The sequence below is a fragment of the Carcharhinus amblyrhynchos genome, chromosome 11 (genome assembly GCF_965287045.1).
Source record: "Carcharhinus amblyrhynchos chromosome 11, sCarAmb.v2.hapA, whole genome shotgun sequence".
In the NCBI taxonomy this organism is placed as follows: domain Eukaryota; kingdom Metazoa; phylum Chordata; class Chondrichthyes; order Carcharhiniformes; family Carcharhinidae; genus Carcharhinus; species Carcharhinus amblyrhynchos.
In genome coordinates this window covers 66,239,671-66,266,460 of record NC_137334.1, presented here as the reverse complement: position 1 = coordinate 66,266,460, position 26,790 = coordinate 66,239,671, and the positions used below count along the sequence as shown (strand labels likewise).

General features: G+C 39.6%; 1 protein-coding gene across 9 annotated transcripts in view; it reads left to right on the top strand.

Moving 5' to 3' along the window:
- Positions 1-26,790, top strand: part of nckap5l (NCK-associated protein 5-like) — a 567,643-nt gene that overhangs the window by 478,121 nt on the left and 62,732 nt on the right. For all 9 annotated transcript variants that reach the window (XM_080199314.1, XM_080199316.1, XM_080199313.1 and 6 more), the window contains 4 exons: positions 1,337-5,241; positions 11,193-11,370; positions 12,561-12,704; positions 21,297-21,384. In XM_080199314.1, coding sequence (XP_080055440.1) covers positions 1,337-5,241; positions 11,193-11,370; positions 12,561-12,704; positions 21,297-21,384 — 4,315 coding nt within the window. The remainder of the gene's footprint in view (positions 1-1,336; positions 5,242-11,192; positions 11,371-12,560; positions 12,705-21,296; positions 21,385-26,790) is intronic.

Genomic DNA, 26,790 nt, shown 5'->3' with positions numbered 1-26,790 from the left:
CCTATTGAATAAACTTCATTTGAAAATCATGTTTCAAGACTGGGCTTACAATAACACTTTCCATTAATTAGTTGTCAGAGCACCATTGACCCAAACACTGAGGACCAACTTTTTTGGCACAACTGCAACAGAGTAAAACCCCTCTTCCCCAGACTGAAGATGCCCCAAATCCTGGGGATTGGTCAATCTGCAATGACACATGGACAGTCTGTAACTGCAAGGCTGCATCAGTATCAGATATCCTCAATCTTTGGTGAAATGTGTCAGTGAATGGTGTCAGTGAAGGGAATGGTGTCAGTGGTTAGTACCAGCGGTGCTCGCAGCACCAGGAATCTGGGTTCGATTCCCGGCTTGGGTCGCTGTCTGTGCTGCATCTGCATATTCCCCCTGTGTCTGTTCGGGTTTCCTCCGGATACCCCAGTTTCCTCCCACAGTCTGGAAGATGTGTTGGTTAAGTGCATTGACCATGCTAAATTCTCCCTCAGTGTACCCGAACAGGTGCCAGAGTGTGGTGACTAGGGGATTTTCACAATAACTTCATTGCAGTGTTAATCTAAGCCTACTTGTGACACTAATAAGTAAATTTAAAATAATCACTAATGGAGAAGAGGAGGGGCAGCAACAAGCCACAAAGAGGAATTGCCTCTTCTAGTGTTCTGGTCCGCATGCAAAATAAAGGGTATTTGAATCTCTGTGGAACCAAATTATTTTTGGTTTGGGATATTTTTACAGGACCTCAGTTGGATGCATACCAGCTAGTTCTTAGCTGCTAAGAGTTCCATGGAGGCCCCTGGGTGTCAAAGGGGAGAATGTTCTAGAGAAGGCAGTGAAACCACTCCCGCATCCCCAAATACATCCCCATGATAATGGACGTGAGTTGGAAAAATAACCAGTGACATTTCCAGTCAATAGTTCTCAAGCAAAAAAGCAATGGAATCCCAAGAGATCTGTGTTCTTCCTCAAATACTAGCCATTGATACCCACTTTCCAGTTTTGACCCGAGCAGGAATTTCAGGACCTTTGTGTTAACAACAAATAATGATTTGGTAAGTTTAAAAAAAGGAAGTAAGCCACTTCTGAACAAACTGAAGTACAACAACTGTAGCCAATCCCCATACGTACTCCCAAAGACAAATAATGAGGTTTCAAAGTGTAGTAGACTTCTTCTTTACCCAGGCTTTTGTTTGCTTGACCAAGCTTCATCTGTTTTCCCTGGATGGAGAAAATATTAGTATTTCCAATTGCCATCTCCTAAGAGTACTGGGATTATGCCTTGACTCGAATATTTATCCTACTTTGTCGACTGAATTACTAATATTTTCCTTTTCATTTCTAGTCTTCTCTAAGCTGGGAGAAGAGACTCAGTATCGGCTCCTCACTTCCCAGCAACCTCTCTAGTCCCGCTGAAGAACTACCTCCAACTCGAGAAAAAGAGAGCCACATCCTAGAAGGATTAAGGAAGTTGCAAAAGAGAAAACCTCTGCTCGAGCAATCTTCAATTGTGTCAAAATGGGCCTACAAAGATTGCATGAACTCAAATGAAGGAATTTACTCTCTGGGCCTCAAATGTCGGAATCGCGGCAAGAGTAAAGATCAAACGCCTCTTGAGGCCACCGCTAAAGGCATGTGCCTAAGGCCTAGTAAAATATTTGGATATGATTCTGATTCTCACGATGATGCAGACGATGATTGTACAGCGCTCATAACCACAGTAAATGAGGTGCCAAGTAAAGACTGCAAATCAATCTGTAGAAAACTAACACACAGCATGTCTGATAGCCTGTTTAGTTGGGATGGCAGTGTGAAATGTGTTTCAGAAAGCCTTACACACACAAGCTCAGGAGAAAAGCCCGAGAAGTTGACTAGTTTTGTCAGCAGCTTTCAATCAAGTGAAAAACTATGTACAACCAACAAGTCGCCTGCCAAGGAATTGCAGTTCAATTCTACCAAACTGCACTATAAAGATTTAACAATCCAGCTATCTGACACCGAAGATATTGAGATGTTAGATGAACTGCGTCTGGAATGCGAGGAAGAAAGAAATTCTTCAGATTTGGTAGCGAGTTTATTGACTGACAGACGGTCAGTGAGTCATGCAAACTTACTCAGTCGCAAAAAAGCATTCTTCTCATCTGCAGATAAAGATGAAGGCCATTTTTCAACTTGCTCTGACAACAGGCCAAAGACTTTGAACTCGCTGAACGAAAATTGTCAAACAACCAAGGCCGTAAAAACATCGTCTGAAGAGTGCCTGACAATAGTGTTTGATGCTGAAGATGGCCAGCCAATTAAATTCAACTCCCAGCAGACAGCAAGTGTCACCGTGTCTTCAAATGACATTTCTAGTCCAATTGCTTTAGATGGGAATCACCAGCAAATTGTTTTTGCTAAAGATGCTGCACTGGTGCCTCAAGGGCCGATAGGTTGTCAAAGAGGAAGTGATGCAAGGAATTATACAGTTTTAGAGTCATTGCAAGGTCATACTGAGCAAAAACGGTTAGAAGACCCTGAAGTCAACAAGAAAATATTTAGTTCCATTGTTCGTACAGATTCTGTAAACTCTGAAAGGCCATTGAACCCACATGTCTTTCAACAGGAAAAAGTATTGAAGCCAACTTTTTACGCGGCTTATAAATCAAACTGTGTTTCTTCTGTATCTTCCCTGCAGACATCTTCTCCTCAAAAGCCACGTCTAACCAAAATACCTAACAGAGGCAAAAGCTCACCACACAAAACCTCCAAAACAAATAGCACTGATGTTAGCAATATGTTTTCAACACCTGGTTCTCTTGTCCAGGACAAGTCACCGTCATCATCAAATGCAAAACTTACCAAATATTTAAAAATGCCAAGTATTAGTATTAACCACTGTTTAAAAGATGGCTCCACCATTCCAAAATGTAGCCCGCACCTTTCTCGAGACTCTGGAATTACTTTCCCCGTTGAAACGGGAAAGAACCATGCCAGTATAGCTCAAGGATCTTTATTATCCAGGAAGCAGATGACAGATCTTGGAGAATGTCCCACACGAGATAAACATGATAACTTAGGACAGGAAGAATTAAAGTCCCCTTCACCTCCACCTCCACCAGGGAGATCTACTTCATTACTATGTAAACCAAATTATGAACAGTCGCCGAAAATAGCAACAAAACCTGAAAAATACGTTTCAGTTGCCATAAATAAGGATGCACCTGCATGTTCATCGTTAAAGCCACAAGAACCTGCAAGTTCTGTTTCATCTTGTGTCCGGTTGACTAAAGAAGTACAAAATCCGCAACCCCAGCAGCCCCCGGCAATGGATGACGTATGCAGTTCCCACCATGAGAAAGCACTTCAAAACTCCCAGGAAGCAAATGGAGTGGTCAAAAATTTGACAGTGGGCTCTTTTGAAAAAAGATACCTGAAAACAAACTGTTCAAATCCTCCCCACATTCAACCTAGTTCTCAAACAGCTGTCAAAGCAATTCGAAGTTCAACATGCATCCATGCAAACCAAAAGGATCCATCTCCACAAAATACCTTTTCTGCCAAAGCAGGGCAAGTAAGTGAAAATGGATTGAGCTTACAATGCAAACCGTCCAACAGTTTAGCAACAGTTTCTCAGTGCCATGCAACTAACATAAATGAACCGGTGTTTCAGCCCCCGCCTTCTTGCTTGTCTCCTAGTTTTAGTAACGTTCATTCAAACGTTTACTGCTCTGATGAAAAAAACTTGAAAACTCGAATTCCTGTTGGACTAAAAGGATTTTTAAAATCTCCCCCGTTACTGAGAAAAAGTTCGACTGTACCTGGGAAGCATGAGAAAGATAGTATTAATATTTACTCTAAAGGAAATGCGATTCAAGGAAAATCTAAGCCAGCTGATGTATCAAAAAATACAAAACCTCTGGAACAAACAGAGTCACTGGTTGATTCTGAGAAAAAAGGTGACCTTCAAGATGGTCTTGCTGTTAAAATGGGTTTTCCTGCAGACCTTGAGGATAAAACAAACCTTGACAGAAGCGCGGCAGTTGGGAGTGATGTTGACAGCATAGAAATTAAGGCATTTAAGAGGTCAATTTCAGCTAATAGCAAACCCAACCTCAAGCCAGCCTTAGGCATGAATGGTGCCAAAGCTCGAAGTCAGAGTTTCAGCAATCAGACTGGGGACAAGCCTTCTGTTTCATTGGCAGATGGACCAGGAAAGGTGCGAACCCAGATAATCACAAATACAACCGAAAGAGGTAATTCACTGACAAGGCAAAACTCTACCGGTGCAACAGAAGCATTGCAAACTAAACCTGCCAGTAGCTCTTCAGCTACTCCTAGTCCTTCACATTCCCCAAGAACAGCAAACGTTTCCTATTCACGGCAAGTGTCATATGGAAGTGTAAGTAGCTCAAGTAGCCATCATAGCAGTCCCAGCAAGTTGCCTTGTAGAACTCCACCAAAGGGAGACAGCCATCTTAGTTCTTTGAAGTTTGACAGCAACCAGTCACCACCTCAGAAGGAAATCCGAAGTCTACCTCCAAGTGATAAGCCGAGTGAAAAAAAATCTAAACCAATGCCTCAAAAAGGAAAAAATGTAATGCAGACAGGACACGAGTCTCTGTCGTCACCAGATATGTCTCCTCTGGAAGGTCAGAGCAAACCACAGAGCCCCTCCAAACTTAACATGGTAAAATTTGTCAAGAAACAAGAGAACCTCTTAAAGAGGCCTGAAATTTCTGACAAAGGGCCCATTTTGCCTCCTGCTCCTGGGACAGAATGTAGCATCGAAGCGAAAGTCATGTTGGGAATCCAAGAAAATATGCAGAAGGTGCAAGGACAGGACAAAGTTCAGGTATCAGAGGTAAAGCAGAAGACTGGGCCTTCCATCGCCAAGTGGTTTGGCTTCCGGAGAAGCAAGCTGCCAGCACCGAACAGCAAAAAGTCTGACGCTCCTAAATCCAAAGATGAAAAGAAAGAAACCAAAAATGGAACTGGTTTAGAAATCAAGCAAACAAAACTAGACAAAAAAAGAGAGAAAAGGAAAAATGAAAAAGCCTGTGAAGAGGCGAATGAAGTTACTAAAGAAGATGCCAATTGTGATAAAAAATTAGATGGTGCTTTTCCAAGTAAAAGTTGTGATATCACACGACATGAAACACACAACAGTAGAAAAGGCAACCTTGCATCAAAGTATCATGGCTATAAGAATCATGATGTTCCAATGAAAGAGTCCGCAAGTGACCAGTTCATGCAAGAGCTACTACATAGGTAATGATCTCAATTATTTTGTATTGAATAATGCTTTGCAAAATTATTTATCAGCAGCCACCCTTTATTTGAACTCCCCATATTCTTTTGGCTTCACTTAGCAAAAGGCCTTTGGGTCCTACACCAAATAGTTGCACTTGAATATCATATTACGCCCTTTGGTGCATTGCTTTGTCGTTTGGTCTAATCTTTTGTAGCTTATGTTTTAAATGTTTAAGTGTACTCAACAAAATGGAATTTAACAGATGGAAGTAATTCATGGTTCATTTTCAATCCATAACCAGCAGTGCGCCCCTACAGTGAACCCTAAGTTGGAGACCAAAGGCTGAAACTGAATCTCAAACCTTTATTGCTTAATTCGGATGCCTATCTCACTTCCACAGGCAGCTCATTCGTCCCTTTTCCAAAGCTTGATGTCGCACTACTTATCTAATCCACAGCGGATCAAGGGTAAATTTCAGGGGGTGGTATAGAGTAACAATTGGTAAGCAGGGAGTGACTGTTTGCATGTGCACTGTAAATGTACTTCTATCTGTTACATTTCATTTTGTTGAGTACACTTAAACATTTAAAACATATGCTACAAAAGATTAGACCAAATGACAAAGCAATGCACCAAAGAGTGTAATATGATATTCAAGTGCAACTATTTGGCGTATGATCCACAGACCTTTTGCTAAGTGAAGCTATAAGAATATGGGGAGTTTGAATAAAGAGTAACAATTGGTAGGCAGGGAGTGACTGCATATGTGCTGTAAATGAGGACATCCTCCTGCTTTCCCTAGCAGCGCACCAAGGATCTCTGATTTATATATACTTTTTGAAGTTGCATTACATTGCCGACTGCAGGAATGATAAAAAAATCCTAAGTGGAATAGGTCCAACAGCATTTTCAGATAGCCAAACAATTTTTACCAGGGGACTCAACAGGTATTAAAATCCTAATTTCCGTGTGAAAGCAGCCTAATGCCTAATGGCTGTCTTGGGCTCCTGAAGAGTGGGCCAACTCAATAATGTGTCAAATAGCTTTCAGGTATCCTCTGTTATCAGGGTGTTGGTTCCTAAAATTTGCCTTATTGTGCTTGTTTTATGCCTGTAAGATGGGTACAAAGACAAGTTTCCTCTCCACGAAATATAAATTGCCACTGTCACACCTTAAGTTATTGTACTTTGATATGCAGATGAAAAGTAAAAAGCCCACCTATTAAAAATCAGTGTACCTTAATGCTGGGTGAATGTTCAAGTATTCACAGCAGATTCAACACAAATTCAACACTACCCCACAAGACCCTGCCAGCGTGGGTTGGGAGAATGTGGCAAGAGGCCAGAAATCGGTTTCATGCCAGTGTGAATTTGCAGCGGCATCTTCCACTGGTGTTCACGATGACAGGTCAGAAAATCGGCCACAAGCCGGCATGAACCTCAGTTGCATCCCATTAATGTAGCCCTCGGGATTCGTTTGAACAATGCTTGGGTCTGCCTCCGGAAGCAGCCCTCAACCCTGGATCCTGGAACATGATCAGCAGTGGGTGGAGTGTCCATCTGCAGGTGGATTAGGTGTTGTGGAGGGGGTTCATCTGCCTGCCTCAGAATGTTCCAGGAAATCTTTCTTCATTCTCAGGTGGTCCACCTTTTCTCTTCAATCGTGGATCAGTGATGTTGGGCATCTTTTCAATATGCGCAAGATGGCAGACTACCTGCAATCCAGATCTGTCCTGTCACTGAATATAGTGTAAAACACCCAAGTGCTTAATTAATGAGATTGAGGTGAGAAATGTTTTCCCATTGGCAAGGAAAATTCCATGTTCCTGTATCCGCCACAGGACTTTAGGTGGAATTCTCCTACTTTGATATGGCACAGTGGTTAGCACTGCTATTTCACACCGCCAGGGATCTGGGTTTGATGCCCGGCTTGGGTCACTGTCTGTTCGGAGCCTGCACGTTCTCGCCATGTCTGCATGGGTTTCCTCTGGGTGCTCCGGTTTCCTCCCTCAGTTTGAAAGACATGCTGGTTAGGTGCATTGGCCATGCTAAATTCTCCTTCAGTGTACCCGAATAGGCACCAGAGTGTGGTGACTAGGGGATTTTCCCATTGACTTCATTGCAGTGTTAATGTAAGCCTACTCTTACTAATAATAAAAAAATGTCATGGTGGGGAGGGGAATGTGGAGTTTTTTCCACTGTGACACCCAATGGAAATTATTGCCAAATCTTCTGGCTGTGACCTTATTAATTATGCGTTTGGCTGTTTCACACTGTATTCAATGGCAGGTCAAGCCTGGATGGCATGTAGTCTGCCATTGTGTCAGGGTGCCATATTGAAAAGGCGCTCAACAGCCCTGACACACAATTAAAGAAAGGCGATGGAGATCCTGAATCTCTGGGAACATTCTGAGGCTGGAAGATGGACCTCCTCCAGGACATCTAATCTGGAAGGTTCAGATGCAGATGCTCCACCCAGTCAGTGCTGCAGCGTTCCAGTTTGCAGGGCACCCTCCATCCTGAACTCCAGAGGCAGCTGCAGGCATTGTTCAGTTGAGTCTCAATATTTGCATACCATGTTATTCTGAATGTGTTTCACACCAGTGTGTTTTCCTATTGGCAGGGTAGATGCATAGCGTGTCAGGCTTTTATCTATATCCCATTAACAGGATGCAGATGAGATTCATGTTGGCCTCTTGCAGGTTTTCCAACCCACCAAGGTGAAAGATCCCGCTGCAAATTCATGCTAGTGTGAAACCAAGTTTTGAGCCTCCATCAAACACACTGACAGGACCTTGGGGGAGCCCAGCCCGTAGCCTTAAAATGAGACAATTCCAAGCTTTTTGTATCTTTACAATTGACCCCTGGTTTGCTGCCAATCTCTGTATCCTCTGGCAAAAAGCAGAAATCACATTATCAGCATAGAAATGATATGTTCCAGAAAAAGATCTTTATAACAAACAATAGTCAGAAAGGATGATATCACTAGATAGATTTCACTATATCAGTAAACGTTAACTATGAGACTGTAACTTTGAATTTGTCTTTTGATGTTACCAAAGGCATTCCATGATACCCGTAAATGTTGATGTATTTATTATTTGATCCTATCCATGAGCAATGTTTGATCTGTTTACTCTCTCCATATCAAAGCTGGTACTGTGCAGTAACAATATTCACAGCTTCTGAATACAAACATTTTTAAGGATACTGGCCCAGATTTTCTTGTCAATATAGTGGTGAGGCTAGTGGCACTTGTGGATGTTTGTGCATAAGTGATATAAACCTTTTGATGTGGGACACAGACCACAATTGAGCTCAAATATTCAAAAGTTCAGGTTGTGCTATTCCATCATTACCTTTGCAAAAAATGGCCTCTTGTTTTTGGCCTCACCACTGAATACCATGAAGTTGCTGTATTGATGTGTTAGATACAAACTAAACTCATCATATGAAGTTAAGTCTTGTCTAATCCTGTCTAAGTACCCTCTTAACAATGTGCCAAATGATAATTTCTGCTAAGTAATAGCTCTGATATTTAAAAATAAACAATTCCCAGCATGGAATATTATTCTTTCAGGTTTTAATTTATGGTGATTTAAATCTAATTTACTTCTGGTTTTATCATTCTGCCTTTTTTTCTCTCTCTTTCAGTCTAATCTTTCTTTTGCTTTCGCTTACCTGATTTAACATTGGATTCACCCACACTACTTTCTACTTTGTTCTTGATCCTTCCGCTGTTAATTACACAATCTGTTAATCTAATTGATGAAGGAGAGTACTGAATATATTTCCCTGCTCACTTAGTTCCCAGATGCCTGGTCTCCCTCATTGCACTGATATCAACTCTCACATTCACCAACACGCATAAAAAATTTAAAAACATAACTATGCAAGGGAAACCTAACTAATGGCAGACATTGGTGGGATCTTCTGGCTGCTTCCAATGAGTTGGAGTAAGGCGAGGTAAATTAAATTATACATACTAATCCAGGATCCTTGGTGGATGGCACAGTGACACCGTGGTTAGCACTGCTACCTCTCAGCACCAGGGATCTGGGTTCAATTCCAGTCTTGGGTGACTGTCTGTGTGGAGTTTGCACATTCTCCTCATGTCTGTGTGGGTTTCCTCTGGGAGCTCTGTTTTCTTCTCCCTGTCCAAAGATGCACGAGTTAGGTTGATTTTCCTTGCTACATTGCCACCTAGTGTCGGCAGGATTAGCACGGGTACGTACATGGAATTACGGGGACATGGCCTGGGTGGGGTTGTTGTTGGTACAGGCTTGATGGGCTGAATGGTCTCCTTCTACACTCTAGGGATTCTATGATACCATTATCCCCTAGCAGCGGAGGATCCCAGCAATGGAAATCACCATTGACAGAGATGGGACTGGAGGATCCCACTTTGGGCAATGGCAGGCTGCCTTCACTATCACAAACATGCCATGGGGGCAGAGGAAGAGGAAATCCCAGCCATTGTTTTAATCTCCCATTACAGCAAAATCTGGGATATACAAAATAATGTAACTATTTTTGAAGATATTTAAAATATAAATAATCTTTGTTGCATTTGTTCTAAAAAAGATTGATTCGATTTATGCTTTCATCCTTTGTTATATTCACCTCACGAGGTTTCTTGTGTACCATCGAATGGGGAAAATTGTTGACTCAGTTTGCCTGCCAGCCTCAGGAGAATGTGCCCACAAAGGTGGGAGCTTCATAGCCTGGGGCTGTTGCAGGTTGCAAGTGGACCAGCCAATCCAGGAGAAAGGTCGAAGACAGCCACAGGGTGTGGATGCAGATTGTTTATAAACCTCTTCTCAAAGCTGTACGATTTACTCCAGTTAAAATAAAACAGGCCCTTCAACCCTCACCCATCAGACCAATTCACCCCAACATACAGTCCCCATTCACCATTATTGCCACTCCATGTCAATCTATGCCCTCCACCCAGTCCCCAATGACCTCGCATGCCCCCTCCCTTGCCCTCTTCCATTCCCCCCCTTGGACCCTCTTACTTCCAATGCCAAGCTATAGTACATCCAACCGTATTTACCCACTATATATTGTATAAAACCAGTGAACCCTATAACTGGAGTCATAGAGGTTTACAGCATGGAAACAGGCCCTTTGGCTTAACTTGTCCATGCCGCCTCTTTTTTTTAAATCCCCAAGCTAGTCCCACTTGCCCGTGTTTGGCCTATATCCCTCTATACCCATCTTACCCTTGTAACTATCTAAATTACAATCGATCATGTAAAAAAAAGTTTTAAACAAGTCATTAATTCATTATTGTACCCGATTTAAAAATGTCTTTTCACTAAATAAAAATTTCCACGCCCTTTAAAATATCAATAATAGAAATGGCAGGCACCTGAAACCTCGTAACCATGTGTAAATAACCTTGTGCACATGACAGCAGAGATAAGACAGCAAGAGCTGCCAGTCAAGCGGTGCTTTCCCTGAGGCTTAGTTGTTTCTTTGGAGTGATGGGCATCTGGGCTCGTGACCAAACCTCATTAAGTATTCTTGATGCGACATCTTTACAGGGCTCCCAAGCCATCTCGACTCAGCAAAAATCCTGGCCCATTTTTTTCAGACACTCTTACATGCTAATATTTTATTATACATAATTTATTATTCATATATATGTATGTGTGTGTAGAAAAATATCAAAACACGTTATGTGTGAAATTGTAAGTATGATGTTAGCATGGACAATGAATGTGTTTCAATGTATTTGCTAGAATCCACAACAGGAAAACTTTCATACAAAAGCAGTTATGAATATTTTTAACACAAATTGCAACAGGCAGATTATATCAAGGCTAAGTCAGAAACATTTATCATTCAAAGGTCTGGAGACAGAAAGATACAACAGGGTTACTTTCAACATTAAAGTAGAATGAGCAATTGACTGATTGAAGAAGGATGGTGCAATTCATCAGTGGAATCACTTTTACCTGCAGAGTTGATAAGAAGGCTGCTCATCAGAAGGAAAATGGATCAAATCATGTTTCCTGCAGGAACATGTCTAAGGGCAACTCCCATGGCTCCGCATTTCCTAGCAACTCTATCAGTGTTCAGGCAAATCTCGGAAAGAATTACAAAATGAAGCCAGCCACAGAGATTCAAAATGAAATGCATGTAAGTTTGAACTCTTTCAATCTTGTATTCTAATAAAAGGAAAGAACCGTAAATAATCTGTGCCAGAGCATGTAAGGTGAAGATAAATTTACTAAATTGTGATTAAATTAAACATGTTTCTGATCAATAATTTAGAAAACACATAATAATTGAGGCAATTGGAAAGAAATAACTTATCCTAAGACTTGCCTATAGCATAATGACCTTGAAATTCAATAGGGACAATATTGCAGGAGTAGTGGAGGTCCACCCTGCTCCCCTTACCCTCACTCCCCCACCATCCAGCTGCTCAATGAGGCTACAGACCTTTTCCCATATTTGTATATATAACTGGGGTAGGTGCTTCTGTGGCAACGGACTGCTTCATCTGGGGAAAGTCATGATGTACAGATGCCAGCGTTGGACTGGGGTAAACATGATAAGAAGTCTGGGGAAAGTCATGATGTAGAGATGCCAGTGTTGGACTGGGGTAAACACGATAAGAAGTCTCACAACACCAGGTTTATATTTAAACCTGGTGTTGTGAGACTTCTTACCATCTGGGGAAAGCCAGAGTGGCACTCAACTGTTCAAACAGGGGGTACCACAAAGCTCAGAAAAGAATTTTTAAAAAGTAGGTATGTGAAAACTCAGGATCGTTAGCTTTCAAGTGAGAGTTAAACCTTGCTAGAATCTTGCAATTTCCATGCATTTAAATAATACAATTTAAATAATGCATTTCTTTATGAAACCCATTCAGTCACGTTGCTTATTTTAGATGCCTCACAATATGTTACAGCACTGCATCAGTTCATATAACCCTCAAAGGTGATAACAATAACATTAAATAAATATAAAATGGAATTTTTTCTCCCTCGGTTCCTATAATTGAGAGAAAATGCTATGCAAGTTATCGATTCACTAACATATGTTAATTTTAATGGACTGAATACACCCATTGACAAATTAGGCCTTGTCCCTTATATGAAAAATGCTTTTCTAGATACAAATGCTGATTTCATTTTTCACTGTGCAAATACATTTCACTAACTGTTAGACTGATAACAAAATGGATGCAATTCTTAAATATCTTTCCATCGCATCTCTGCAGCATCTCAATAATAGCCATAAAAATATCATTCTCTTTAGACGTTACTTTTAGTGGTATTCTTTGTTCTCATCATATCATCATGAATATTCCTCAATTGCAGAAGGAGTTGCTAATTGATTCTGAGGGTGAAGGTGATTCCAATCCACATGAAAGTTTCGTTGAACTGTGGCAGCTGCATGATCCTTCTCTGGGGAAACCCTCTAATTGGCAGGGTTTAAATTATGAGAACCAAGGGAGCCAAAAGGTAAAATTCAGCATTTATATTATCACGTTCTTGTAGTTTTTGGCAACATATTGTCACAGGTTAAACCCAAGCCACAGAGGTGTGAATTTGCATAGATTGTGCTACTTAAACATTAATAATTTTTCATTAGTGCGAGCTACCACAAGGTGAAACCAAATGTTAACTCTTTAGAAAATCATATAGACCATGTTGTCTTCAATTGCTAAGTTGAACAAAAACATATAAGTGAGTTTTATAGCTATTGGTAAAATTGGTAACTGATTTTTAAGTCCATTCACTGCTGCTCTGCTATTTCCTAATGGGCACATTGGAAGATGTATCATCAGATGGGCTGTACAGTATGATGGACCAACTGTATGAATCAGCTGTACTCTCATTACTTACCGTAATGCTATCCCTTTGTTAATATTGTTGATACCTCATACTGTGGCTCCTACTCAACATCGCTATAATCATTTGAGGTGAATGCCTGTTTCAATAAGGGAGGCAGTGGTGTAGTGGTATTGTCATTGGACTAGAATCCAGAGATCTAGGGTAATGCCCTGGGGACCTAGGTTCAAACCTCACCACAGCAGATGATGAAATTTGAATTCTGTAAAAATGTAGAATTAAAAGTCTAATGATGACCATTGTCAATTGACATAAAAACAATCTGGCCCTTTAGGGAAGGAAATCTGCCATCCTTATCTATTCTGGCCTACATGTTACTCCAGAGCTATAGCAATGTGGTTGACTCTCAAATACTCACTGAAATGGAGGGCAATTAAGGATGGGCAATAAATGTTGGGCACAGCCAGCGACACCCACATCCCATAAAATTAATTTTTTTTAAAAAAGGGGATGTTAACGTTTGATACTGGCTTTGTAAGCAGTATCAATGGTAACACACTACCATTGGACCGGCCATGTTTGATACCAGTGGTAAGGTTCCAGCAGTGACCCTTGTAGATCAGAGGCATTCTCTAGAAGTGAGAAATTAGATACTGCATGCCTTGTGTTTTCAGTATATGTGTATGATCTTAGAATATGCCAGTGGTCTTGTATAATTGTCTTGTCAATGTAATAATTCAGTTGTTGGTTATTTATATCAAGCTACTTGATCCTGTTAGGTTGGCCAACTTCAGTTCCCATGGTCTGTTAATTAACTGTTAATTTTGATCTTAAAGGTAAGGACACTGATTTTGATACAGGTGATTCTTGTATGTAAGTGCATCATTGCAATGTATTTCTTTCCCACTGTGACATGCGTAATGCAATTTGTGTAGCCCCAGTATTTTTACTTCTTAAATCTGGATACATTCTTGTTACTATTTATTCTGTGAGCACAGTACTTTCTGAATACATCTTTCCCTCTAATTTTAAGCAATGATTATAGTAATATTGAACTTTTTTACGCTTGTTTCTTGTGGAATTTCTTCCAGATCTTCTGAATATATCGCATGAATTTCTGTAACTAATTGTCGCAGATGTTGCTTCTGTAGCATATTGGGGCCACCATTCTCTACCATGAATCAATCAACAATGCTGTATTAAAAGGATTAATAGTAATTATATGTTGAGTCAGAAAATCTATTGCTTTTCAAATTTAATTGAGCCATATTCCACAAATATTGCTCAGTGCTGAATTCAAACAGGCTTCATTTTCACGGCACCATGGGTCTTATCATTGCAATGTAGGGATTATGAATCCTTCATTATAAATACTTCTGAAGGACAGATAAGATATGTAGAACTGTCAAGCTGCTTAAATGGCTAGCCCTTTAACAAAGTGTCAACAAACAGCCTTGCATCTGCCTGTGTGAGCTGAAAAAATCTATTCCAGCAATTTTAGTAGCTCTCTGTTATTATTACATTAAATGCTATCATTCTAGCGTTATGAATGCATAGTTGGTTTCCGTAACCTTTCATTATCACAGTAGGGCGTTATAATTTCACGTTTTGATTGACAGCCCAAAGAGTTTATTAAATGATTAGTTGACTTTGAAGGGAACTGAATACAACTTGTTTTGATAAGGGATTAAGTATTTGAAGGAATTTAAATATAGTTATAGATTGAATCATCTTTCATAAATGAGAATATTTTTTCATCTATAATGAAATGTATTTAGAACTTTATTTTATTTTATCTCAAAATGGTGCCAATGGTAGATACTGAATGAGTTGGCATGCAGGATTTTAGGACAAAGGGTGATGATTGCATGGGGCACAAGTTGGCGTAAAGGGCATTGGGAATGGCTGGCAGTGTGTGGATGAGGACTGGAGGGCCAAAAACATAAGCAAGTAACTGAAATGAAGTCCCGAAGAACTAAGGTGGACCTTTTAAATGGTCTGCCTTGGCACCCAGCAACCCTTGTGGTCACCTCCAATCTGCAGATTGGGCCTAACTGTATCCCACACTCCCCTGTACTGAAGCACCCTTTAGGGTGCTTTCCCCGGAGGTGGATCAAGCAAGCAAAAAAAAATTTCCTGACTCCACCTACTCGAATTGGCAACACAAATTGGGCATTAAATTTGTTGATTAGGTTTGTATTTGCCGCTTGAGAATTGGTAATAGGTGTGTCTTGCAGGAATATTTGGGTTTTTTTAAGTAGTGCTAACCAAATCATATCCTCGGGGTCAAATGTTTCGAAATCATACATTCTTACAATTTGTTGGCAGCCTGCAAATTATAATAAATTTACTTTTCTGTTTTCATTTTGAAAATATTGCTCAAATTAATCTGTTGTATCTTGGAGAAAAGGGAAGTGAAGGTGAAACGCTGCTCTCATAGGACGGAATGAAAGCTATGAGGGAAACCCGATATATATGCTGGTCATATGATAATTATGGATAGGAAACCCCATTTAGTCCATCTTAAATTATCTATCCAGAAAGATCCTGACGTCCTTCCATTGTTGTTTAAGAGATTCCAAGAATTTTGACCCCACTACTCTTCCTGGAAATCCATCTGATACATTGATCATCCTTATTGTGAAAAAATGATATCCATCAGTCCTGCATTTTTTTTTTAAATGTCTGCCCTATTTACTGCAATTTACTTAAAAGTTATATACTATTACAAATTTAACTTCCTCATTTCCTTAACTACCATTTATTTTATAAGATCACCTCTTAAGTACGTATTTCCACACCACAAATATTTCATAATTCAGACTCCTGACACGGAGGGAGTCACACTTATTTTGGACAAAGTATTCAATAGTCTTATCAGAATGCTGTACAGACTTCCACTGATTTATATGGCATTCACCATGTAGTCCAAGTTCTGTTGCCCCCTTTTGTTGTTTGCTCTGCATTAGTTGAACATGTTGGAATCTGCTGGGATTCTGAGGGGTCTTTTTGTTTCAGCCTCAGCTATTCCAACACTATTCAAGGGTGCTAGTTCCCCAACTATATTTTACGGAATCATAAAATCCATACAGTGCAGAAGAAGGCCATTTGGCCCAATGAGTCTGCACCAATAACAATCCCACCCAGGCCTTATCCCCATAACCCCACATATTAATCCTGCTGGTTCCTCTGACACTAATGGGTCAATTTAACATGGCCAATCAACGTAACCCACACATCATTGGACTGTAGGAGGAAACTGGAGCATCCGGAGGAAATGTACACAGACATGGGGAGAATGTGCAAATTCCACGCAGACAGTGACTTGAGATTGGAATTGAACCCTGGACCCATGTGCTGTGAGACAGCAGTGCTAACCACTATGCTGCCCAAATTTCTTTCTATGCGCTGCACTTTGCACTGGTCGTCATCAACTGTCACATTCTGCTGGTCTGTCCACTGACATATTTTAACCAATTTATCCTGTTATTTTTGAGCTGCCTCTTTCTGATTGACAACTCCTGCAGAGGGTTACCTTGCCTTCCGAATCAAGGGATGGTTTATGAAACTGGGAAATCTAAGAGGAATGAGGAGAAAAATAATTTCCAAACAATTGCAAGCAAATTTTGTATTCATTTGTATAAATTTGTCACATAAAATTAGTTGAAAGCTTGCTTTTTTATTTATGAAGCTTTGCCACCTAATGCATACTTTTCTTTTTAAATTTCCAGTTGACTAATTTTTCAACAATGGAAAATCTGACCTTATTTTTATTGTCATTTAATTTTAAGCTCTAAGGAAAAACCAAATATTTTCAAGAAAGCTTTTGTTCAGACTTTCCACTACGATTAGTTAGATGTCTAAATGCAGATATCTTTTGCATCATTGCTATTACGGTACCTAGACAAAGGAGCATAGCTAAAACTGACCTTGTATTGTCATTGAGATCAGAGTGAATTGGAAGTCGGGAAATGTGCAACATGCAGGAAATTCAATCCTTGTGATCTAGAACTTTGATAGTGAATTGTAACCCCTTATCAGAGTAATTTTATTCAGCCGCGGTTCATTTAATATGATGGACGAAAGTATAGCTTCTGTAAGCAAGCACTTAAGCGATACATGTTGATTGTGATTTTTCTCTTTTAAAAAAGAAATGATCTTTTTGTTTGTGGAGAGAATGCTTTGTCTTTTTTTCCACTTGTTTTTGTAGAAAAATTCAAAACTTTCATATTTTATGTATAATTTGAGCTCACTTTACTGCATTAGCTGGATATGATAATACGAAAAATGCTGAGACACATTTGAATTATGTAAATGGAAACAGTTAAGGATATCTTATAATTCATTCTGACCTGTGTCAGGTTGTCTCCTTCATCTTGCTGAATCCATTCTGCCTGACTCTGTCTTGTGCATCTACACTGTAAAATGAGCTTTGTATAACATTTTATCATGAAAGAATGACACTCTGCATCTGGAAAAATCTTTATTATACTCAGCCTTTTATATGTTCAGCCATAATCAGGTGAGAGAGTTATGAGATTTTCAAAAATAATTAATGATTATTTCTCGAAAGATTGAATAAAAATTGGCATAAAAGCAAATGTACGTTTTTGAAAAAATGGTTGTCTATCAAAATTGTCATTAACAGAAAATTAGCTTTGTAGTGTTATGAATTGATTGAGATCATAACATAAATTATTCTTGCCTTAACTCTTAATTGCTCCTAATTAAAAATGGTATGTACAGGACAGTTGGCTGAATAAATACCACAACTAAACAATATTTATTATTGGTCAACAGATATCATGCTTTGGGGTATTACTAATAGTATAACAAAGCATTATTAATATGATCTTAGACTTTTACTATACAATCATTAGTCATTAATAGTTTATGACAGATAATCCATTCCTTTATTATGTATTTGTATGTACAAAGGCAAATTCCAATATGTTTGTTTGTGTTTGTCAAGCCTCTCTTTTATCTGTGCTTTGTGCCTAACTTGTGACACCTGGGAACAGACATTTTTTTTGTAGGATCCCATCTCTTGAATCAAGAGACGCGTTTCATTGTCCATGTTCATGAGATCACTGAGCAGAAGTTAGAGAAAATGTCTGTTCCCTGGCTGCTTCAGCAAGAAGCACAGCAACAACCAAAGACAGCCTCTGCTTTAAGCCAACCTGTCTGCTGATAGAGAAACATATCAAATAATGTCAGCCTATTTGGACTTATGCAGTTGAGCAACCTGTGCCTGCAATTATGTAATGGTACTGTAATTTTGGGAACAAATTAGAATTCTTAAGGTTACTGTGGCCCATGTAACATCGTTGCATATATTATATTGACTTTGCAGCATACCATTGCCAAACTTGGGAAGGTAGCCTTATGCTAACAGATCAGTTTAGGGTAACATCAGTATGTATCATGACTTTTTGATGTGAATTCTGGAGTATTATGTTGGCTCCATCTATTATTACTGGAATTACACAATGTTGCTTCATTGATGGATAATCAATGTGGGAATGTCTCAGTGGAGGCAGCAGAGCCAAAGAAGGCAGAATCATTGCCTCCATATTATGCTTGTCATTTATGTAACTTTAAAAATCTTACTAGCCTTACGTCTTTGTTATATTAAGGAGAAACTAAACAGGAGCTATGCTCCTTCACATCAAATTATATGTTGATTCAGTAGAATTCCCATGATCCTTTTTGTGTTATTTCTTTGCAAATATGCTCTTGGTTGAGTAGTTAGTATCTATGGTGACTTATACTTAAGATACACTGTATTCATCACTCTTTTTTTCCATTTTCAATTTCAAGATAGAGGTGCAATATAATTCAACATGGAATTGGTAAGCATAGTAAGGAATAAATTGAATCCTATTTTCTTAGGTCATCAAGACTGTCAAGTTTTACTATATGAATACACCAAAACACCAAAAGCAGGGCACTTATATTGGATTGTTAGACAGAGAGCCACTATAGACTCAATGGGCTGAATGGCTTCCTTCTGTACCATGATGACTTAATGGCTCTACGGGCTGAATTTTCCAGACACCCTCCACTGGGTGTGTTTTTGGCAGGAGGCAGGGAAAACATGTTGGGTCCCACTGTCTTCTCACCCAGTCCTTACAATGCCCCATAATATGACATTGGATAAGGTGCTCTCCAGACATCCTGCTTTTAGGCCTATTGAGGGATTTGCAGAGCCCATTATTGCCCACTTTAGACCCTGACCAGCGGAAGACGGGCAAAAGTGGTGAGGCCATTTTACTCAGCAAAATTGGCTAACAGATACAAAGAAAGGAGAGGTACTCCTTCAGAGGGTGCTCTGTGCACATCGAGATTGTATCCCTCTTTGTGCTTTCCCTCCTGGCCTCCAAAGCTGTCATGTCCATCCATACCCAAGAAACCTGGTACATGCCTGAGTCCAAAGTCCAACTTCAATCTTGGAGTCCTGACAGCACCCACTATTGAGCCCAGCTGCTGTTGGGAGTGCAAGAGATGCCAATCATTGTAGGGCAAATGTCCCACTGTCAGCTTGTTAAGGCCATCTCCAACATGTTGATGCTGCAGGGCAGCTGTATTTAAAGTCAGTCGGTTTGGAACTAACTTTTCTTCTGGTTGGGGGATAAACCCAATCCCTGAGTAAAATCCAGCCTAATGGCTGAAGACTGAGTGTACACTGACTGCCTTCTTGAATCCCTTCAGTTAATGCGGTGGGCTACTCCCACGGTGTTAATAGGTAGGGAGTTCCAGATCTTGACCCAGTAAATTTGAGGGAACAGTGTTACATTTCCAAATTTATTGATGCATGACTTCCAGGGGAATTTAATCATGGTGGTGTTTCCATGTGCCTGTTGTACTTCTTCTAGGCCTTAGAGATTCAGGATTAGGAGGTGCCATTGAAGAAAGTTTAGTGAGTTATTGCAGTGCATCTTGTAGATGATGCACACTGTTTCCATTGTGCTGGGATGGAGTGAATATTTAAGGTGGTGGATAGATTAATAGTCAAATGAACTGCTCTGTTCTGGATTATGTTGACGAGTGCTCATCCAGGCAAGAAGGAGTATTCCATCACACTCCTGTCTTGCTCTTTATAAATAATGGCCTTCGTGAGTCAGCTCAAGGCAAGTCAACTCAACAAAGCTCAGGAAGTGAGCATCTTTCTACAGAATACCCAGCTTTGGACCTTGCTTTCATAGTCACTGTACTTATTTGACTAGTCCCGTTAAGTTTCATTCAATACTTACCCCAACTTGCTGATGGTGGTTGATTCAGCATTGTCAATGCCATTGAACATCAAGGGGAGATGGTTAGACTTTGCCCAGTTGGAAATTGTGCTTGGCTAAGACTTGAGTGGCATGATTGTTACTTGGAACGCAAGATGCAGCCAGCAATATAACTTGGGTTGACTGGCTGCATGCAACAGCCTACAAATATCATTCTGATACAAATACCTGACAAAAATTGTAACAAAATAGCAGAAAGCACTTCTGTAGCACAATTGGTCTGCTGTCCTTATTGTTGGATACACCAACCCTGTGCAGGGTTCGGTGCCACTGTCTGTACAGATTGATATGTTTTACAAACTAATAAGTTATCAATTAACATTGACAGTTGTGTGGATTTGGACAGTTAAGCAATGTGTGCAAAACTTTGAACTGCTGCATAGGCACATTGGTTGCCAATCTCACTCTGCAGTATAATGTGCACCATTTCAACTATAGAAGAATAGCCCAATTAATGAGCTAGTTTTATTGGAAGCTTCTATTGAATCAAAATGTAAAATTGAGCATTAATATCTGTCACGGCTGGTATTCAGGCTTGGGGTCTGCACTTACTCTACCAGTTGGTCACCTAATTATGTTTAGAATATGTTTGCCATCATGGATAAAAGTTTGAATGACCTTTTCAGTGACATACTTACATTTACTGTCTGAGTCCTCATTATGTCAGTGGGTGCTAAGAAAAGAGAAGCTTTTGCAACCTGCAGAATATGTTGAAGAAAAGACTGTCAAGTCAGAAGCAGACTCTTCTGTCGAATGTAATTGTAATTTGCTGCGTTGTATTAGGAGTAATGAAAAAATAATGATTCACCCAAAATATACAGCAACATGTTATAAGGTTAAGAAGTTACTATGGTTGGCTCAATATTTAATTCCAAACAAAAATGGTGTGTTTTGTAGTTAGTTCATTAATGTTCATATTTTTGCTACTTATGAAATCTAAAATGTTTCAATGCATTTGTGATTGCTGCAGATTATGAGTGCCCCTGGGAAAATAAATGTAAATCCAGATAACGTGAAGGAAGTCATCATTGAATCCACATGCCAAGATCAAATAATAGGTACGGAAAGTATATAAACTAGGATCATCATTTTCTCTAGTCGGTTCATGTCTGGTCTGCTGAAAACTGGGCAAATGTTATAAAAGAATATCCAAAATCTCTCCAGCAAATGTAGGTAGTTCAGAAACATTTTAACATGAGAAGCTTTTTCAGGTTACATTCATTGATCACTGTCAAGGCTAAAATAGCCTTTTCTCCAAGGTGTCCTTTAAAATTTTCATTTGATTTTTGTACTGCGTCTTCTCAATATATTGGCTATGAGTAAGATTACTACTTCTGAAATCTGATACACAGAAGAGTACTGAGCTGTTCTCTTTAATTTTTCATGTTCTGAAAATTCTGGGATCTTATTCCATATTTGACACAGCTCCTTCTCACTGTCACGATTTGTTCTCCAACGATCTTGCATGTGACTTATTCCACAAGTACATGGCAGTTAAAGCTGCAGATGTATACGGTATGGCAGTTAAAGCTGCAGATGTATACGGTATGGCAGCTTTTAATAAATATATTTTGTATACAAAAAAGCAGTGAAAAAATTAAAACTGATTTCTGTGAGGGCTCCAGAACCCCATTACGGAACAGATAGCATAAGTAGTGTCTGAGTCCATTGTACCACAATCAAAAGGAAAAGTGCATGGTAAATGTTACAGAAAAATAGTGTTGTTAAACAGTGTAAAACATTTTTAATTCCATTTAAATACATTTCCACCATTTTAATATCATGATTTCAACCCCACTTAATCTCTTGAAGGTAGATTGCTCAAAAGTTCTGAAAAAGAATCATATTGAACTTGAAGCGTTAACTCTTTCTTTCTCCTCAGAAGCTGCCAGATCTGCAAAGCTTTGCAGAATTTTATTTTTATTTCAGATCTCTAGCATTCACTGTATTTTACTTTTATTTTCATGCTCAAAATTCTTTCATGACTTCTAAAGTTAATGCAATGCAATTCAATAATATCCATCTAATAGTTGTTGTATTAACTGTGGATCCCCAGATGATGTTCCAATTAACTGAGCAATTCAGGTACATCATTGCACTGTACATAATGTTCTGGTTATTAGTATTGAGGTTCATACATATTCTCTTAATTCTTGACTTTAACCAGATTTTTATTTTGCTTGTTTTTAAGGATTTAATCAATATAATACTAATTCTATTTGCTTGGAGTTCATACATCTCCATTACTGTGTAGGGTTGTTAGGAAAGTCTTCTAAAGTCACTTAGTCTTGTCAATATAGTACGTGCTCTAGTGCTATGTTCATGGTTAAAATTCAATAACCTCGTTAAACTATTCCACAATCCTTGTGGCGATGAAGTTCCATCTTGACAGTCAGGACACCCGTCATCTTGATGTGTGACACCACCACATGTGAAATAGAATTGAGTCACATCCGCTCTAATTGCTCAAAACTAAGTTTTCATGAGGCAGTATGGGCCATCAGAGCAAAGTGGAATTGTATTCCACCACAATATGTAACAAAATGTTTTGTGGCACTGTAGGTAACATTTCTTTCTCTGAGCCAGAAGCTCTGGGTTTGTAACCCATCCCAGGCCGCATTGATGACTCAGTCAACTAGATCTCTACCATCACTATCCATAGCTTCAGACTGTATCATGCACATACAAGTGTACATAACCACAACAGCTCTGATGAACCATAACACCTCACACCACCACAGTATGTAACCTCATAATCCAGCATGTTCCTCACTTGGCCACTACTATCAAGCTAGGCAACTGAATCTAATTAAATGAGAAATGCTGAAGAGCATGTCAGAACACATGAATGACAGTAGACAATATGGGTGAAGGTGACTCCATGAATATCTCTACCTAAATGATGGCAGGGCCCAGCACTTGAGTGCATTTTCAGCCAGAAACAGCAAGAGGATGGTTCATCTCTGCCTCATGAGCTCCCCAGCATCAAAAATGCCAGTTTTCAGCCAATTCCATTCGCTCCCTGTGATCTTAAAAGATGTATGCTAGACATAGCAAAGCTTATGGATTCCTGACAGCATCCTTGCTGCAGTACTAAAGATTTATTTCTCCAGGATTAACCAAGCTGTTCTGATATAATACAGCAATAAGATCTACTCATCAAAATTAAACAATGCTCAGGCATACAAAAAGCAAAAAGGCTTGGTCAGTTGCTATCCCTCTAATCTCCTCTTGCCCCACTATCCTCCATGTCAGCCGATGTCCCTCTACTCACTCTCTGGCTCCTTGTAGCCTCTATGCCAATCTACTCGCCTCCAAGGCCCTTTATAGCCTCTGTGCCAACTTAGTGAGACCACACGTAAATCCAAGCCCCTCACACGCCACTCTTTGCCCTTACGCCTCCCATGCCAACTCACCCAGTATCCACCATGGCTGACCTGAGGATCTATGCTGAGAATATGTAAAATAAAATTCGAATTGCATACGTTATTCATTTTTTTAAAAAAACTCTTATTTATAAAAACTCACTTGCTACATTCACATTCCTTCAACTATGTAATCACTTAAAAACAAGCATTGGCATTCACCATCCTACTTCAAACAGTCTATGAACATTTGTAGCTATAAATCAACCTTTGAAATGGCAGACGCCCCACCATGATAATGGAAGATTATGAAATCGAATCTGTAGCACTAATCCAACAATGATAACCCTCAGGTTTATGTCAATAGAGTGAAATAGCAAGCTATGCTATGCTAGCTTGCTATTTCACTGTATTGACATGTTTTTCAAAGATTTACAAAACAGGAATTTTAAATGCCCTGAAAGCTTCACGGTTCCTTTTAACAGTTGCTTCGAACATTTCCTTTTAACACTTTTGACCGTTGCTGTTTACAGCTTGCTTGACAGTTCCAATGAGTTTATGCACATTCATGTCCAATTTTAACAATCCTAAAGGCTATCTAGCCTCGCCCAAAGGGCACAGCCTCCATAAAAGGTGTCCCAGGGATATATACAAAGGTATACCATATTCTGAGAAAAGGCACCCCGACTGTCAAGAGGACTCCACAAAGTTTAGATCTGGTCTTAATCAGTTCTGCTCTGTACAATCATTCCCACACCTGACTAATGAAAATCGGACCTAACAGCTGCCCATCTAAAATAGCAGCTTCCTCCAGTCACGCACATTCATAGGCAAATCTCAACACAGCCCCATTCCAGACCCCAATAAATGACAGCTGCCAGTGTTGTGGTGTGACTTCCTGATTTCAGTCTCCTCTGCCTTTTCCACAATAATGGAGAGGAAAATCCAGGCCATCCTCTCAACTCTATCCTGTCAAGCCTCCTTAATATCTAACACGTTTCTTTCGCTTCTCATTCTTGAAACTACGATGGGTATGGCCCAACTGTTCTATCTTTCCTCATGAGAAAACCCTTTTATTCCAGGAATCAACCTGGCAAAACACCTCTGAACTGCCTCCAATGTAATCAAAGGAGACCAAAACCATATGCAGTATTCTAGTTGTGCTCTAATGAACATCCTGTACAATTATACCAAGACTTCGCTTTCATCACACCATAAGATGTAGGAGCAGGAGTAGGCCATTCTGCCATTGAACCTGCTCTGCCATTCAATGAGATCATGATTTTAATGTGATAATCCTCAGCTCCACTCTTCTGCTTATTGCCATAACCCTTGATTCCTTTACTGATTAAAAATCTATCTCAGCCTTTAACGCACTTAATGACCCAATCTCTACAACCCTTAACAGTAAGGAATTCCACAAATTCACTACTCATCTCTGTCTTAAATGGGCAACACCTCACTCTGAAATTATGTCCTCTGATCCTAGATTCTCCCACAACCTCAAAGTTTTATATTCCATCCACCTTGCAATAAAGGCCAACATCCAGTTTGCCTTCCTAATGACTTGTTGTCCCTGCTTGCTACCTATTGTGATTCACGTACATCCAGATCTTTCTGTACTGCAGCAATCTGTAATTCATGTTCGTTTAAATAATATTCTACTTTTCTGTTCTTCCTGTCAAAATGGTCAACCTCCTTTGTAGCCAACTTTTGCCCACTCACTTAGCATACATCAATATCTCTATGCAGATTCTTTGGGTGGAATTTTACTGGCACATCTGCGCAAGGTTCAAATGATTCTGCCCGAGGCTCGGAGAATGCTGTTCTCTGAGCCTTGCCCATCCCCGGAAACGGGGCAGGCATGCTGGTAAAATTCCAGCCTTTGTGTCTCTCTCACAACTTACTTTCCTATTTAGCTTTGTATCATCATTAAATTTGGCTACAATACACTCCATCTCGTCATCCAAATCGTTAATATGTATTACAAATAGTTGAGTCACCAGGACTTATCCCTGTGAGACTCATCTAGTTAGTTTTCCTGTTAGTTAGCCAGTCCTCTATCTATGCTTATATATTACCCCAACATCATGCACTCTTATCTTGCATAGTAACCTTCTAAGTGCCACCTTATCACATCCTGTGAATGAATGATTATCAATTAGCACCATTCACAGCCTCTTGAGAATTTGAGTTTCTACAGACATTCATTGTGTGCATCCTGATTTCAGTTTAAATGACCTGGATCTGATTTTAGGGCTATGTTCATTTATTCTGAAATCCCTCCATAAGAGGAAATAGTTTCCTGCATTTCTCCTGTTGAATCACTTATCACTCTTATCACTTATCTTGATCAGATCATCCCCCAACTTTCTAAGCACAAGGGCGTGTAAACCAAGTTTCTGCACCTTATCCTTATAATTTAACCCTTCTGCCTGGAATAATTCTGATGAATCTATGCTGTAGCTCACTAAATCCAATATATCTTTCATGCGATGTCCAAAAGTGAATGCAGTACTTTAGGTGGGGTATGACTAAGGCTCTGTGCAACTGAAGCACAACTTTCTCAATTTTGTGATCCAACTCTCTTGAGATAAAGGCTAACATTCAATTTGCCATTTAATTACTTTTTGTACCTGTTCACTAGTTTTAAACGATTTGTGTGCATGGACACCTAAATCCATTTGCTCCTCCACAACTCTGAATCTCTCATCATTTAGGATTTTTGAAGTCCTGTTAAGTCGACAAAACAAAATACACTCAGTTGTTGTTCTTTCAATTTATATTGATAACTGAAGGACAAATTAATCTAATCATTGGAATTTTGTTTGCTTGATTGATGTTATCCGTTATTAACATTGCTTTCATGTTGGTACAGAGATTCCTCAAGAAGGATATGACTGCTAGGATGTTTGACATAAAAGAACTATTACTATCTCATAAACGTAGTTAGGCATGATGAGATTTGGATCAATTATTATTTGTGTCTTTGGTAGAATGCATGTTTATCCTGAAGATAATTGGCAGTTAATATTGGTAGTAGACATGCATGCTCGAATAAATACAGATTAGGTTCCCACCAATTCAAGTGGTTTGGAA